We start from the raw sequence: 12,020 nt of genomic DNA on the forward strand, positions 1-12,020 counted from the left end.
TATACACTTACTCTTGTGCTGCATTGTCCTTTGTTGCTTTTTATTAATCTTAGGAAAATGGATGTATGGTCTTTATTAAACACCAGAGGCTTACCACTGTTTGTGTGTATACATACAACTAAATCAAACAAAAAAGTTATAATTCAGGTGTTGGAATATAAATGGATTCCATTAAAAGGCATGAGCTCAGGGCTAGGAGTTCTCTCATGATGTCAACCTCTATTGCCCTGGACAAGTTACTTCACCCTGCGTGCCTCACTCTTCCAGTCTTTAAAATAGGGCTACTATTACTCACTTTCCTCACAGATGTGTGTGTATTGTATAATGCTTTTAAGATTTACCACATTAAGGTCCCTTTACAGCACTCTGGATGTGAAAAGGGGTCCCAAAGAGGGCATGAACCACTTTAAGGCCCCTTTATGCTGCCAGAGTTGTCTAAAAGGCTCTTGGTATAAATGAAAATCTGACCATTAAAGTAATATATAAATGCTGAGTGTTATGCTGTATGGTGAGTGGACATAAGAATACCTACAGGCTGAGATTTTCAAAACTACCTGGGAGCTCTGGACCCCCAGTTCCCATGGGCAGCATTGACTATTTCACCTGTAGCGTTTGCTCAAGAAGAGAAGAGAGAAGTTTCAGCTCCATACATTTGAGGATGAGTGAGCAGTGATGTACCCCTTCTGTACCTGGACAAGCCAATGCGTGCTTCTGAGATATCCTTTGCTTTTTGATAATATGTGTCCATGAAGATTGCCTTTTCTGAGGGAATTTCTAGGAAGTGCTGTATCTAAAATAATGACAGTGCGCCTTTCCATTACAAAGCAATTTACAAATATCACCTAATTAAGCTTCATATCATCATCTCTGGGAGGAAGGCAAGTATCACTATCCCTCTTTTACAGGTGGGGAGAATGAGTCACAGAGACATTAAATTACTCACCCAAAGTCACTAAAGTGTCAGAGGCCAAATAAAATCCAGAACAAAGTTCTTGGCTCCTAGCCTTGTATTCAATCTACTGCAAAACACTGTTTCTCAAGGCTCTAGCTTAGTATTGGCAGGGCTTAGATTTAAATTTGTTCTTTTGTATTCTTTCACCTATATGCTGAGCATCCCCTCCAGGCAAACACATTAAGACCAAGTTTTTGTACACATATAACTATGTTGGTTAGGGGTGTGGTTTTTTTTTAATTGAAATAGTTATACCAGTACAATCCCTAGTGTGGCCACACTTATACTGGCATGAAGGTACTTACACTGGTAGAGCTCCCCTTCCCATATGGGAATATCCTATTTCAGTATGAGCACATTTATGCCAGTAGAACTAGATCCTCCATGGTGGGTTGTACCGCTTTAATTATACCGTATAGTTAAAACAGTACAAGTGTGTGTGGACAAGGCTTAAGACTCCTTACTCAGCATGGAAAGTATTCCACCTTTGGAAGGGGCTTGATTTGGATATAAAAGTTTTTATGATGGAAGGAAGGTCTTAAGGCTAATGCTTAGGTCTGGGACTAATCAAATGTTGGGTTGGTTCTCATTGCTGTGTGACTTTGGACAAGTCACTTAGCGGCACTGCATCTAAGTTCTTTCATCTAATAGTGATAATAATTTCCTACTTCCTGGGATATTGGAAGGCTTAGTTATCTCATGTCTTTAAAATACGTTGAGATCATTGGACAGGAGGGCATCTTTTGATTGATTTATTTATTTTGCCACGTGCCATAAAAGGAGAGTGAACATTTCTGGACTTTGGAAACTGTGTGAACTTTGCCTTAGATGTCCCCATTTTCTTGCTTACAGACTCTCTATTTGGGAAGCCCAATCTCAAATTAGATCAGCATCAAGTATCCCGATGCTTTACTCACTCCATCCAAGCAGTTCATCCAACACTGGCAATGTGTAGGGCCAATTCATGCAGGCACTCTGAAGTAGCAAATAGGCAGCAGGAACAAAAAGGGGAGGGTGACGCCATAAGATGTCCTAGTGGTAGCACATCCACAGTAGCCAACACTTAGGGATGACCAAAACTAAGCTTCTTGCCAACTCTGAGGCCCCAGCATAAACCAATCTGGGAAGATAAATGTCAGCTGCCCTTCTTCTATCAGTCCCATCCCACACCATTAGAGGATTTTACCATCATCATCTGGTGTTAGTCACCATGCTGAGTCCTCGGCAGCAGAAGCACATATAGCAGCCGCATCGACATCTGCTATTATAAATACAGGCTTTGCATTGTTGGGTAATCCGTTAACAGCAGAGTAAGTGATACTGGGAGAGTAATTAGCAGTGACTAGCAAACCATTGCACTCAGAAAAAGAAGTACTTGTTTGATAAGATATCAAACAAAATAACATTTATTGCATTCAGTGTAGTTCCTCTGTATTTTGAAAAATTCAGCATACATTGAATGTTGGTGTTAGCAGAAGATGCTGGATTGGAAGCCCTAGAGACTGAAGTCCTGTTTATCCATGGATCAGGTGTGATGTTAGTGAAACCATCCCCATTCTACCATGCTGATGTGATCTGGAGGAACTACCTCTAAAATTAAGAGGGGAGTTTAATCTTCATGAAACATTCAGCCTTCAGCCTCTCTGCTGAGACACCCCCATCAAAAGGACTAACTACTGTCAATTGTGTTGGTGGTGTTTGTTTTTTAATGTGGATAACTGTCCATGTGGAACTGGGCTGAGACCCATCAAACTCATTTCATATTGTGCACCAAACAGCTGTCAGGTGGTGATGACTCAATCTCACCCACAGCCTGATCCCAAAAAAACTGGTGACATAGGCCTCTCTATAGCAATAACCATGTTTTAATGTATGTGGTCCTACCATGTTATAACACAGATTCTTCCTTCCTGTCTGAACAGAAAAAACCCATGTCATAATCATGTTAGGGAACCATATTTTAGCCTAGATACCGGTGAAGATTAAAACATGGCTCCCTAACATGACTTTCTCTGTCCACACAAACAAGGAAAAAAATACCTTAGAACCTGGCTGGGTCACAGCCATATTTAAATGCAATTGGTTTTGTAATGTAGACTGGTACTTTCAGTGGCAAGAGGTTTCATATCTATTACCAATCCCCTGAGCCACCCAGCCACCTAATGGCATCAAATGGAAGAAGTCAATAGTTCCCTTTGACGCGTTTTCCATTTTCTCTCCAATTATTTCCCTGAATGATTGTGTTTTCATCTTGTCCTGTCAGCTCCTGTGTGGGTACCCTTCGTTACTTTATTATCCTAAAAGCTCTGGCACCATTGAAAATCAGCGAGCGAGAATCTCAGGCTCTTTTGAATATGCAATGATGGGAGGTTTTGTTTAAACAACTACTCTGATTCTTGCTCTGTTTTCTTTTCCCCAGAAGCAAAAGTGACATCTCCCCAATGCACACTGTCTCTCATGGCTCAGGGACACCTGGGCCCCTATACAGCATATTGGACCATTCTGTTCATACACCACCAAAGATGGAGCTATTCAGGCTCATTACAGGCTCTTTCAATGACAAAAGAGTTATAAAAATAATTTCATTAGTAGATGTCACAGTGCAAGGACTAGAGGGGGCAAAAGAGAAGAGAGAGAGCGCCCACGCAACAAAGCAGGGAAAGAAGAGGGAGAATACAGTTTGTGGAAGAAAATAATCTAACACTCTGTCACAGCAGTAGTTCCTCCTAGGGAAATCAGCAGCAACCTGCATCCTGGTCATAGAGGATAGCAGTGCCTAATAGGGAAGGATTATAGCAAGGGCCACAATAGCTTAACCAAGCTACAAACAAGCTCAGGACGCACTCCAGGTGTTGTGTATACTATGTATGTGCAGACCACCTTCCCTGGTCACCTGCTATTTGTTGAAGCTGCTGGTGTTTATTGTGAAGGTCACATGAAGGGAAAGCACCAGAATATTACTGTCACAAAATGGTAGCACCCAGGCAGTTGAGCACATAGGGGAATAACCACTGCTTCTTCTGCTTCTCCCCCCAGCTCCTGACATGGCATCCACCATGGAGGATGGGGGGTGGGGGTGGGGTAATTGAACTTAAACTCCACAGCTGCTCAGCCTCACAACAAGCACATCCATCTTTAGGTGCCTATGTAGCATTCAAGGCATGTCCTGTATCTAGCCAGACACAATCAGGAGCAGAGGACATGCTGTGTAACCCTAGTCTTCCTAGCATTTCACCTTGGGGGATTCTTCAGGGTGAAACTTACAACAAATAAGAAATCTAGTCTTGATGGATCTGTTCAGATCACAATGGCCGGTATTTAACAGGGTTTGTATACAGTTGTATATCTACACACACAATATTCACTGATCAGTATTTTTTAGAATCACCACAGATAATTCATTGCCAAAAATGATGCAGAAGTGGTATCAATTGTGGCTCTGGCTTGCAGGTCTCTAATGTGTGATACAAATAAAGGACACCCCAGAATGTGGCTATTTTTCCTCTGACATTTCTATCCCTGACATTACATAACGTATGGACCTTTTGTCAGTGCTTTACTGGGTTTCCATGAATTTTCTGTGCATTCTATACAACCATCTATGTTATTCATTCTCTCCTTGAAGCAGTGCCTTCCTCCCCTATTCCTCATCCTCCCCACCCTGCCAGTGCCCAGCAGCAATTGTCCTCCAGCAGCGGGGGTGAGGAGAGACATCCTACCATCCTGGCTCCTTGCTCATCCCCAGGATTCTGCCTTCTTGTATTTAGCTCCCATAAATAAATAAATAAATAAATGATTTAGGATTAAAACCATTAAATCTCCTGTGATGTGGACAACACATCAGCTCAGTTCCTTCCTACTCCCTCCCCCTCTCCCACAAATGGCTTCTTTTGTGCATTAGTCACTCCAAAAGCAGGATTTGTCTGGTGCTGCATCCTCCTCTCAACCTCTTTCGCACACACACACTCCCCCCTGCCCCTCCCAGCCCACCAAGAAATATGCTGTCCAGCATTGATCTGCTTTGATCAGTTCCCAATCAGATATTACCATTTCAAAGCGGACATTTATACACACACATGCACTTCTAATCGTATGCTGAGGGGAGGGCTCTCCTGCTAGTGAAGGTGACAATCAAGGGAATGTCACCGGTTATAGAGACTCATGATTTCTGCATTGTAGGGTGCAGTGCAATCCTGGCACTAGAATGTGTGTGTGCAGCAGGAGCTGGGATGATCCTCCTCCAGTATGAATACCAAGTTCAGAGGAGCAAGATCAGCGCCCCCCCCCCCCACACACACACACACAGTGTCCTGGATTGCACTGCATTAAGCGTTGCACTGCATGTCCATTGAGCAATACATTGCACAACATAGATGCATCAGGGACATCAGCCCCCACAACATCCCCTATAATCGTCTGTATTTTCAAAGTCTTACCTTCCCACAAAATTTTCCAGCACTGAGCTCTTGCCGGCGCTCTGTCCTCCCACCACAGCTATCTGGGGTAGGTCCAAGTCGGCATTCTGGCCGATGGAAGCGAAGGCATCCTGGAGCTTGTTGACCAGGGGGATGAGGTCTTCCATCCCTCGGTTCCCCATGTCTGCAGCTCCGCCTGGGCTCTCGCCTCCTGGGCTTGCAACGCAACCGCCTCTTCCTCCCTGCTTGGTTTACAAAGGATTCACTGCTGGGGTTTGGCCCCCCAAGCCCTCATCAGGGGTTGTCCCCACCCCACAGCTAGGTGGTGGGTTGGTTTGCCCTCCACTGCCACCTAACCTAGGTCCCTGGATCTCTGCAGCAGCGCTACTACCCCGACTGCCAGCTCAAGCTCCGCTAGCCACAGGGCTCCTCACGGGATTTAAGGCGCCCGTACCAGCAGCGGCCGCTAGAGGGCTTTGAGTGCCCTCCTGTGGTCCGAGAGCTTCATGGGAGTTGTAGTTCATGTAGGTAAATGTAAAGGGATTGCTAAAGGGAGCTATGCCGTGAACCAAGTGTCTTCTGCTCCCAAGCAGGGACACTAAGAATAAGGGAGGCTTCCAATGTCTCACGGAAACACAACACAATCCTCCATCACAAGAGGGGGGTTCAAAATTGGCATTCAAATCAACCCTCCAGAGTCTGCATAACCCCTGATATATTTGTAATGAAGAAGCCAAGAATATTTCACTCCTCTCAAACCGCAGTACCACACAAAAAAATCAGTGCTGACTTTAAATATTCAAGAGACACTGCAAATTAATAGCTAAATGCATTTTTAAATCATATATCTGTACATAATCTCTGTTCTTGTAAGTGCCCCTATCTAGTTGACTCATCACTAAAGTATACGTTTATTTATTTATTTTATTTTACTTTTAATTTACTTTTCACTGTTGCTGCTGTTTGATCTTTGCTTTTTGCATTTCCCAGAGCATGGACAATGAAGAAATCCATTTAACTTTTGTTCCCAGTCAATTTCCATTTCTGGTTGTAATGCACTAGCACATTGCTGCTATGTTTGATTTACCAAAAATGCAGGGAAATGTTTTATGTGTTTCCACTGAATTTTTTTTAAAGCCTCAGATAATAAAGAGGAAATGTTTGGCTTAGTTTGCAAAATAATGTTTTTACAAAAGTAATATTTAGGGCTATAATTAACCTGAAAGTGTCTTTGGTGAAAACAAAAATATTTTTTACAGGTCAGGGTCAAAGTAATTTCACTCTGCCCATGTAGATGTTTGCAGTCCTCTTCCCCTTCCCCCACCCATCTTGACAGAAAAGCTGCCATTTACCAGAGGTTTGCTGTAATCAGCAATTCTAAAAGTTACATAAAATTTATTGTATTTGATTGCAACTATCAACACTTTTTGCTAGCAATAGCACCATCAAACTATCCGAATATTGGACCCCTATCTGGTTGTTTAACATACTAAATAGGCATTTTCACTCTGAGTGGGCCTATGTTCCAGAAATCATCACTTAGGATCATTCTGTTCCCGTGAGATCTGAAATTAAATTAAAACATTTGTGTTTCTCTTCAAAAAGGCTTGCAAAAGAACATTGAAAGTGCATTGTGTCAGCAATTGACATTCAAAATCATGCCTTAAAAAAAATCTGACTAATATAACCAGAGAAAGGGAGAGAAGACTGGGATACCCTGCCTCATTTCAGGAACAGGTGAGGCAGCAGGGGGCAAGAGGAGTGCTGGGGAAACTATCAAGAGTAGCAGGCTCCTTCTCCATGCAGACAAGAAACTAGGGAAGGGGAGAAGGGGAGAAGAAAAGAGTGAGAAATCTGCAGAAAATGTCAGTAAATTGTGTTGATGCTTTCATTCAAAATCTGTAAATTATCATTAACATTACACTGAAAGCTGCACAGAACATGGTGCCTTTTACCCAGTTTTCAGATGCACTTGTAAATGAGGATGCAATATTGGTATGCATCATTACAGATGTAAGGATTCATTACATTTCACTATTGCCACATAATGAGTCTACCTAACCACTTCTGCAACAATTCCTGTCATGTAAATCATAGGCAGCAAAGCGGGAGCCTCAAGTACAAATATGAAAGAACCCGTGGTCTGATTTTAAGAGGTAATGATCACCCGCACCTCCCATAGGTGTCAATGAGAGCTGTGGGTAATCAGCACCTCTCAAATTCAGATCCCTCATTTTCTGCTTCTGTAAGAGACTGTTCATTGTGAGGGTATCTGCTGATTGTCAAGGTGTGATGGTGCAGGCCTTGTGACTCCAAAGCATCTCCTTGCTTGATGACTTATACAGCAGTTTGTAGCAGTAGTTAAAAAAAAAGAACTATGTGATCATCCTGTATAGCAATTACTGGAGGAAAAGAGAGACTTGGAAATAAGTAGGAAATGTCCAAGCAGGAATAGACAGGGAAAACCCCAATTTCTTTCTAGGCTAGAAAGCCCTGCTTTGGGACATGCAAATAAAGAGAAAAGGTAAGAGAGAGAGATTATTTCTTTAATGTGTTTTAAATCATCTAGGGCCACATTTTCAAATTAATTTCTATAAATGCACCTGTGGATAAATGTGCTCATATTTGCAGGTCCATCTGTTTCCATGCAAGCATGTAGGTAGGTGCACTGGTTTTGTGGGAGTAAATCCCCATTAGCTCATGCAAACAGACCTGCCCACAGATATTGTTAGTGCAGTTTGAAAGCCCTTGTTTGAAACTATACCCCTTAAAAAGTGATCCATCTGAGCAAGTAGCTAGCAGAGTGCACCTCCACAAGACAGGGAGCTGCCTCTCGCTCCTCAGACCCGTGGAGACAATGCACTCACTCCCCTGGGGAAGAAAGTGCCCAGACCCAGGGCTAGAATGCACAGGCAAACTAGGCACATGCCCAAGGCCCAAATTCATTTGGGGGGTGTGTGTGAAAATTGCAGTGCCACTCACTCAAATTAGGCCAGTGCCAAACTGAGGAGGAACAGGATTGTCACCAATACCATGTTTATCAATATAGGAGTGAGTGGTGCTGTGACATGATACTTGGGGTCCCCATATCTACCATAACCACTGGACCACCAGAAAGCTTGCCATGCCCCTATCTCTCCCGCCACCCCCATCTGATGGGCACCCCCCCACAGAGGAGAACTTCTGTTCTAGCGGGTAAGAGTGGGGTGGCACACTGAAGTTTTACTTAGGATAGCAGATTGTCTTGAGTGGCCTCTGTTTATGTTGGAGCAAGTGCAACAGAAGTGCAACATCAGCTGTTCATTGTTATTCAGATTAGAAGGCAGGGGCCCATATAAATTTATGTTTGCCTAATGCCCAGTGATGGGTTAATCCGGCCCTGCCCAGACCAAACCAAGCAAAAAAAGTGGACACTATTACAGGGTACATGTACGTTGCCTAAAAACCTGCAGCAGGGAGTCTCATAGCCACAGTCAACTGATGGGGGTTCACACTACAAGGCTGAAAATAGTAGTATAGACATTCCTGCTTGGGCTGTAGCCCAGGCTCTGAAACCCAGCAAGAGGGTGGGTCTCAGAGGCCAGGCTCCAGGCGAGGGTGACCAGACAGCAAATGTGAAAAATCGGGAAAGGGAGCGGGGGGTAATAGGAGCCTATATAAGAAAAAGACCCACAAATCAGGACTGTCCCTATAAAATCGGGATATCTGGTCACCCTACTGCAGGCCAAGCAGGAACCTGTACATTTCTATTTTTAGCCCTGTAGCATGAGCCAGTTGACCCAGGCTCTGAGATTTGCTGCTCCAGGGGTTTTGTTTGGTTTGGTTTGGTTCTGCAGTGTAGATGTACCCTCAGTGTTCCATGGAAGAAGCAGTATGTAATCATATAGTTAAAGAGTATCACAATACACATGCACCATGGGGACAATTAGAACCCTAACTATAGGGGCCACTGCCAGCTCTCCCAGAGTCCCAGTAACTTGTCATCACAAAACCCATAACATCTGTGAGATAAAGAACTGCTTTTATCCTCATCATGGAAAATGGGGAACTGAAGCACATGCAGATTTATAAAGGTATTTAGAAGCAAAAAATGCAGATAGATGCCTACTAGGGAATTCAGAAGTGTTTAGGTGCTTCTGAAAATCCCACTAGGCACCTAAACACCCTTACAATCTGGTCCTAAGTGACTTGCCCAAAGTCACACATGAAGTCTGTAGCAGAATATGGAATAGAGCCTGGTTCTTCTGAGTCCCAGGCTTGTTCCCAAACTACTGGGTCAGGCTTTCTCGCTAACCAAAGTCTGTAGGATACTGATACTCAGACTGCAGCTTGTGAGCCACAAGTGTCTCTTTAATGTGACTCTTTGCAGCACATGATATTAAAACACCGTGTGATTTAATTATTAACCAATCAGGATCCTTTTTCTTTTATTAGTCAATTAAGTAAGTTATTAACCAAGCAGGATGATTTTACTATGATCATGTGTTTCCTTACTCATGAAGAGGTGTTGAATATATAGTACAGTAGTAAATTAAATAATGAATTCACACTACTATAGCTCCTTGGGGGTAATGTTGATAATTAATTTGCCTCCTGAAGCACTGAGGTCTGAGTATCACTGCTCTAGGATCTTCTTACAAGGGCTTTTTCCTGCTCTTCCACCACTGCAAATTATTCAGCCTTGGCAGTTTTTGGAGTAGGGTAATTATGGTGGAGGAAAAGGATCAGTTATGTGGAGCAATGCGAAAAAGACTCCATATAAATTTTCCCATGACTGTTTCCTGGGACAAAACTTAAACCACAAAGATTAACAGGAGTGTGTTTCTGAGCCATCAATGAGTGGCTTAAGGAGTCTAGGCATTAACACAGCTAGCCATTAAGGGCCAGGCTCTCCAAATAGGCTATTATAAAATCATGACAGTATAAAAAAGTAAAAAAAAAAAAAAAAAAGCCAGCTAAGGACCAATCCTGCAATAACTAGTCTTGCAAAAGTCTTTACTTGTGTGATTAGTCTCACTGAAGTCAATGAGACCATTCACACGACTAAGGGCTTTTCATGTGAGTAATTATTGCAGGATTGCTCCCTAGTACAGTAAACAGCAAACAATCAGGACTTCAGTCTTATTGTCCCACTAGATTGAGTATAAAGAGAAAATGAGAGTTCAAAGCACTTCTTTCAGCCAGAGGTCTCAGATACTGGACACATACTTCACATGAGTTTATTAGAAGAGTTGCCACAGCACAGGAAAGGTTTGCTTCACACTGCCACTAGAAACCACCTAAACTTGCTAGAAAATCTTGTAAATAAAAATAAATTCTCACAAGAATCATGCAAAAGTCTCATTTTCCCCCCAAAAATACTATTTTCTCATGGCAAAGTTTGTAGAGATCAGACCACAACAAATTGCCAGTGAGTGCTAGGGATTTTCCATCTCCTGAGTGAGACAGTTGCCATCTGCAGCAGATACCAAGGATTCCCTTGGACCGTCAAAAAAAAAAAAAAAAAGCTGCTGGCTACCATCTGCTTCCCCTTTTAGCCGTTTACACAATTCGCCTAGCCACAGCCCCTGAACAGATGGTGCCCAGCCTTGCTTGTGTGCAAGGCACCCTACTTCTAACTGTGGGCTGTGTGGAGCACAAGGAGAAGGAGGCAGAGCTGTCCCAGCCTGGGGCAATTTCAGTGAGACTGCAGGAAGATGGGGAGGGAAGATATTAAATGTCCCACTGAAACACGCAGTAAAATCCCTTGTTCCTAATAGGAGAAGACAAACGAATCCCTCAGCTGAACGGGCTGTGGGAGGAAGGCGAAGAGGTGCAGCAGTGGGTCCTCCAGGCCTACAGAAGGAGCCGACTCCGCAGCTAGCGGCTGCTCGCCGGCTTCCTTTCTCCGCTCGAGTTTGGGAGCGGGGTGGTCCGGCGCAGCGAGGCTGCGCTAAGTCTGAGCCGCCGGGAAGACCAGGGGCCGGAGCAGCAGCGGCTCCAGCACCCGCACCCGCAGGTGGTTATTGTCCTTTGCAGTAAGATGGAGGCTGTTTGTCAAGAAAGGGAAACTCCGGGTGGGTGCCGCGGGAGCGGCTGCAAGGCAAACCCGTCAGCGGGGGGCTCGCAGGCGCCGCTTTAGGGGGGATGTGGAGGGGGTGGGGTCCAGAAGGTCGCCCCCCCCCGCAGGCTGCTGCTTGTGGCGAGCCCGCGGGCGGCCCTCGGGTGAGTGAGTGAATGAAAGGGCAGCGGGTCCCTGCTCGGTGGCTGCCCCGGGGTTAATACGCAGGAGCCCAGCGGCGGGTGCCTGCCTCCCTCACGCTCCTGCGTTTTGTCCCAGGCTCGGCTCGGCGCTGCGTGGGGCTCCCCAGACATGTTCAACCAGCAGCAGTTCCAGCTGCTGCAGCTCCAGCACCTCCTCCAGCAACAGCAGCAGCAACACCCCTCGCAACAGGGAGGCCGGTAAGCGCGGCTAATCGAGGCCGGGGACCGCGGGCCTGGCCCTGGGGACCCTGCCCAGGAAAGCCTGAGCGTGGCTGGTTTAATGCCTGCTTCCCTGGCCGGCTCTCCCCCTCCCCCTGTTCGGGGCGGGGGCGGCCCACGCCCCCCCAGGTGGCAGAGGGGGGAGAGCAGGGGGCTGGCGGGCAGGGGGATCTGGCCAAGGGCCTTGGAGA

At 45.0% G+C, this 12,020-nt stretch overlaps 2 protein-coding genes across 19 annotated transcripts in view; one reads left to right on the forward strand and one right to left on the reverse strand.

The window, feature by feature from the left end:
• Positions 1 to 5,791, reverse strand: part of DNM1 (dynamin 1) — a 101,997-nt gene extending 96,206 nt beyond the window's left edge. For 13 of the 15 annotated variants that reach the window (XR_005589877.1, XR_005589875.1, XR_005589876.1 and 10 more), the window contains exon 1: positions 5,389 to 5,549. Coding sequence is in view for 12 of the 15 variants with exons in the window: in XM_039506358.1 (XP_039362292.1) it covers positions 5,389 to 5,549 (161 nt within the window). In the remaining 3 variants the exon portion in view is untranslated. Of the gene's footprint in view, positions 1 to 5,388 lie in introns of all 15 variants that reach the window. The other 2 variants (XM_039506365.1, XM_039506366.1) reach the window with 1 other exon arrangement.
• Positions 5,792 to 10,935: 5,144 nt separating this feature from the next.
• The window catches only part of CIZ1 (CDKN1A interacting zinc finger protein 1), a 43,243-nt gene continuing 42,158 nt past the window's right edge, over positions 10,936 to 12,020 (forward strand). Inside the window, exons 1-3 of one of the 4 annotated variants that reach the window (XM_039507040.1) lie at positions 10,936 to 11,364; positions 11,529 to 11,535; positions 11,687 to 11,808. In XM_039507040.1, the coding sequence (XP_039362974.1) occupies positions 11,720 to 11,808 (89 nt within the window). In that variant the 5' untranslated portion in view covers positions 10,936 to 11,364; positions 11,529 to 11,535; positions 11,687 to 11,719. Of the gene's footprint in view, positions 11,366 to 11,528; positions 11,536 to 11,686; positions 11,809 to 12,020 lie in introns of all 4 variants that reach the window. The other 3 variants (XM_039507039.1, XM_039507038.1, XM_039507042.1) reach the window with 3 other exon arrangements.

This window comes from Mauremys reevesii, linkage group 19 (genome assembly GCF_016161935.1).
Source record: "Mauremys reevesii isolate NIE-2019 linkage group 19, ASM1616193v1, whole genome shotgun sequence".
Classification (NCBI taxonomy): domain Eukaryota; kingdom Metazoa; phylum Chordata; order Testudines; family Geoemydidae; genus Mauremys; species Mauremys reevesii.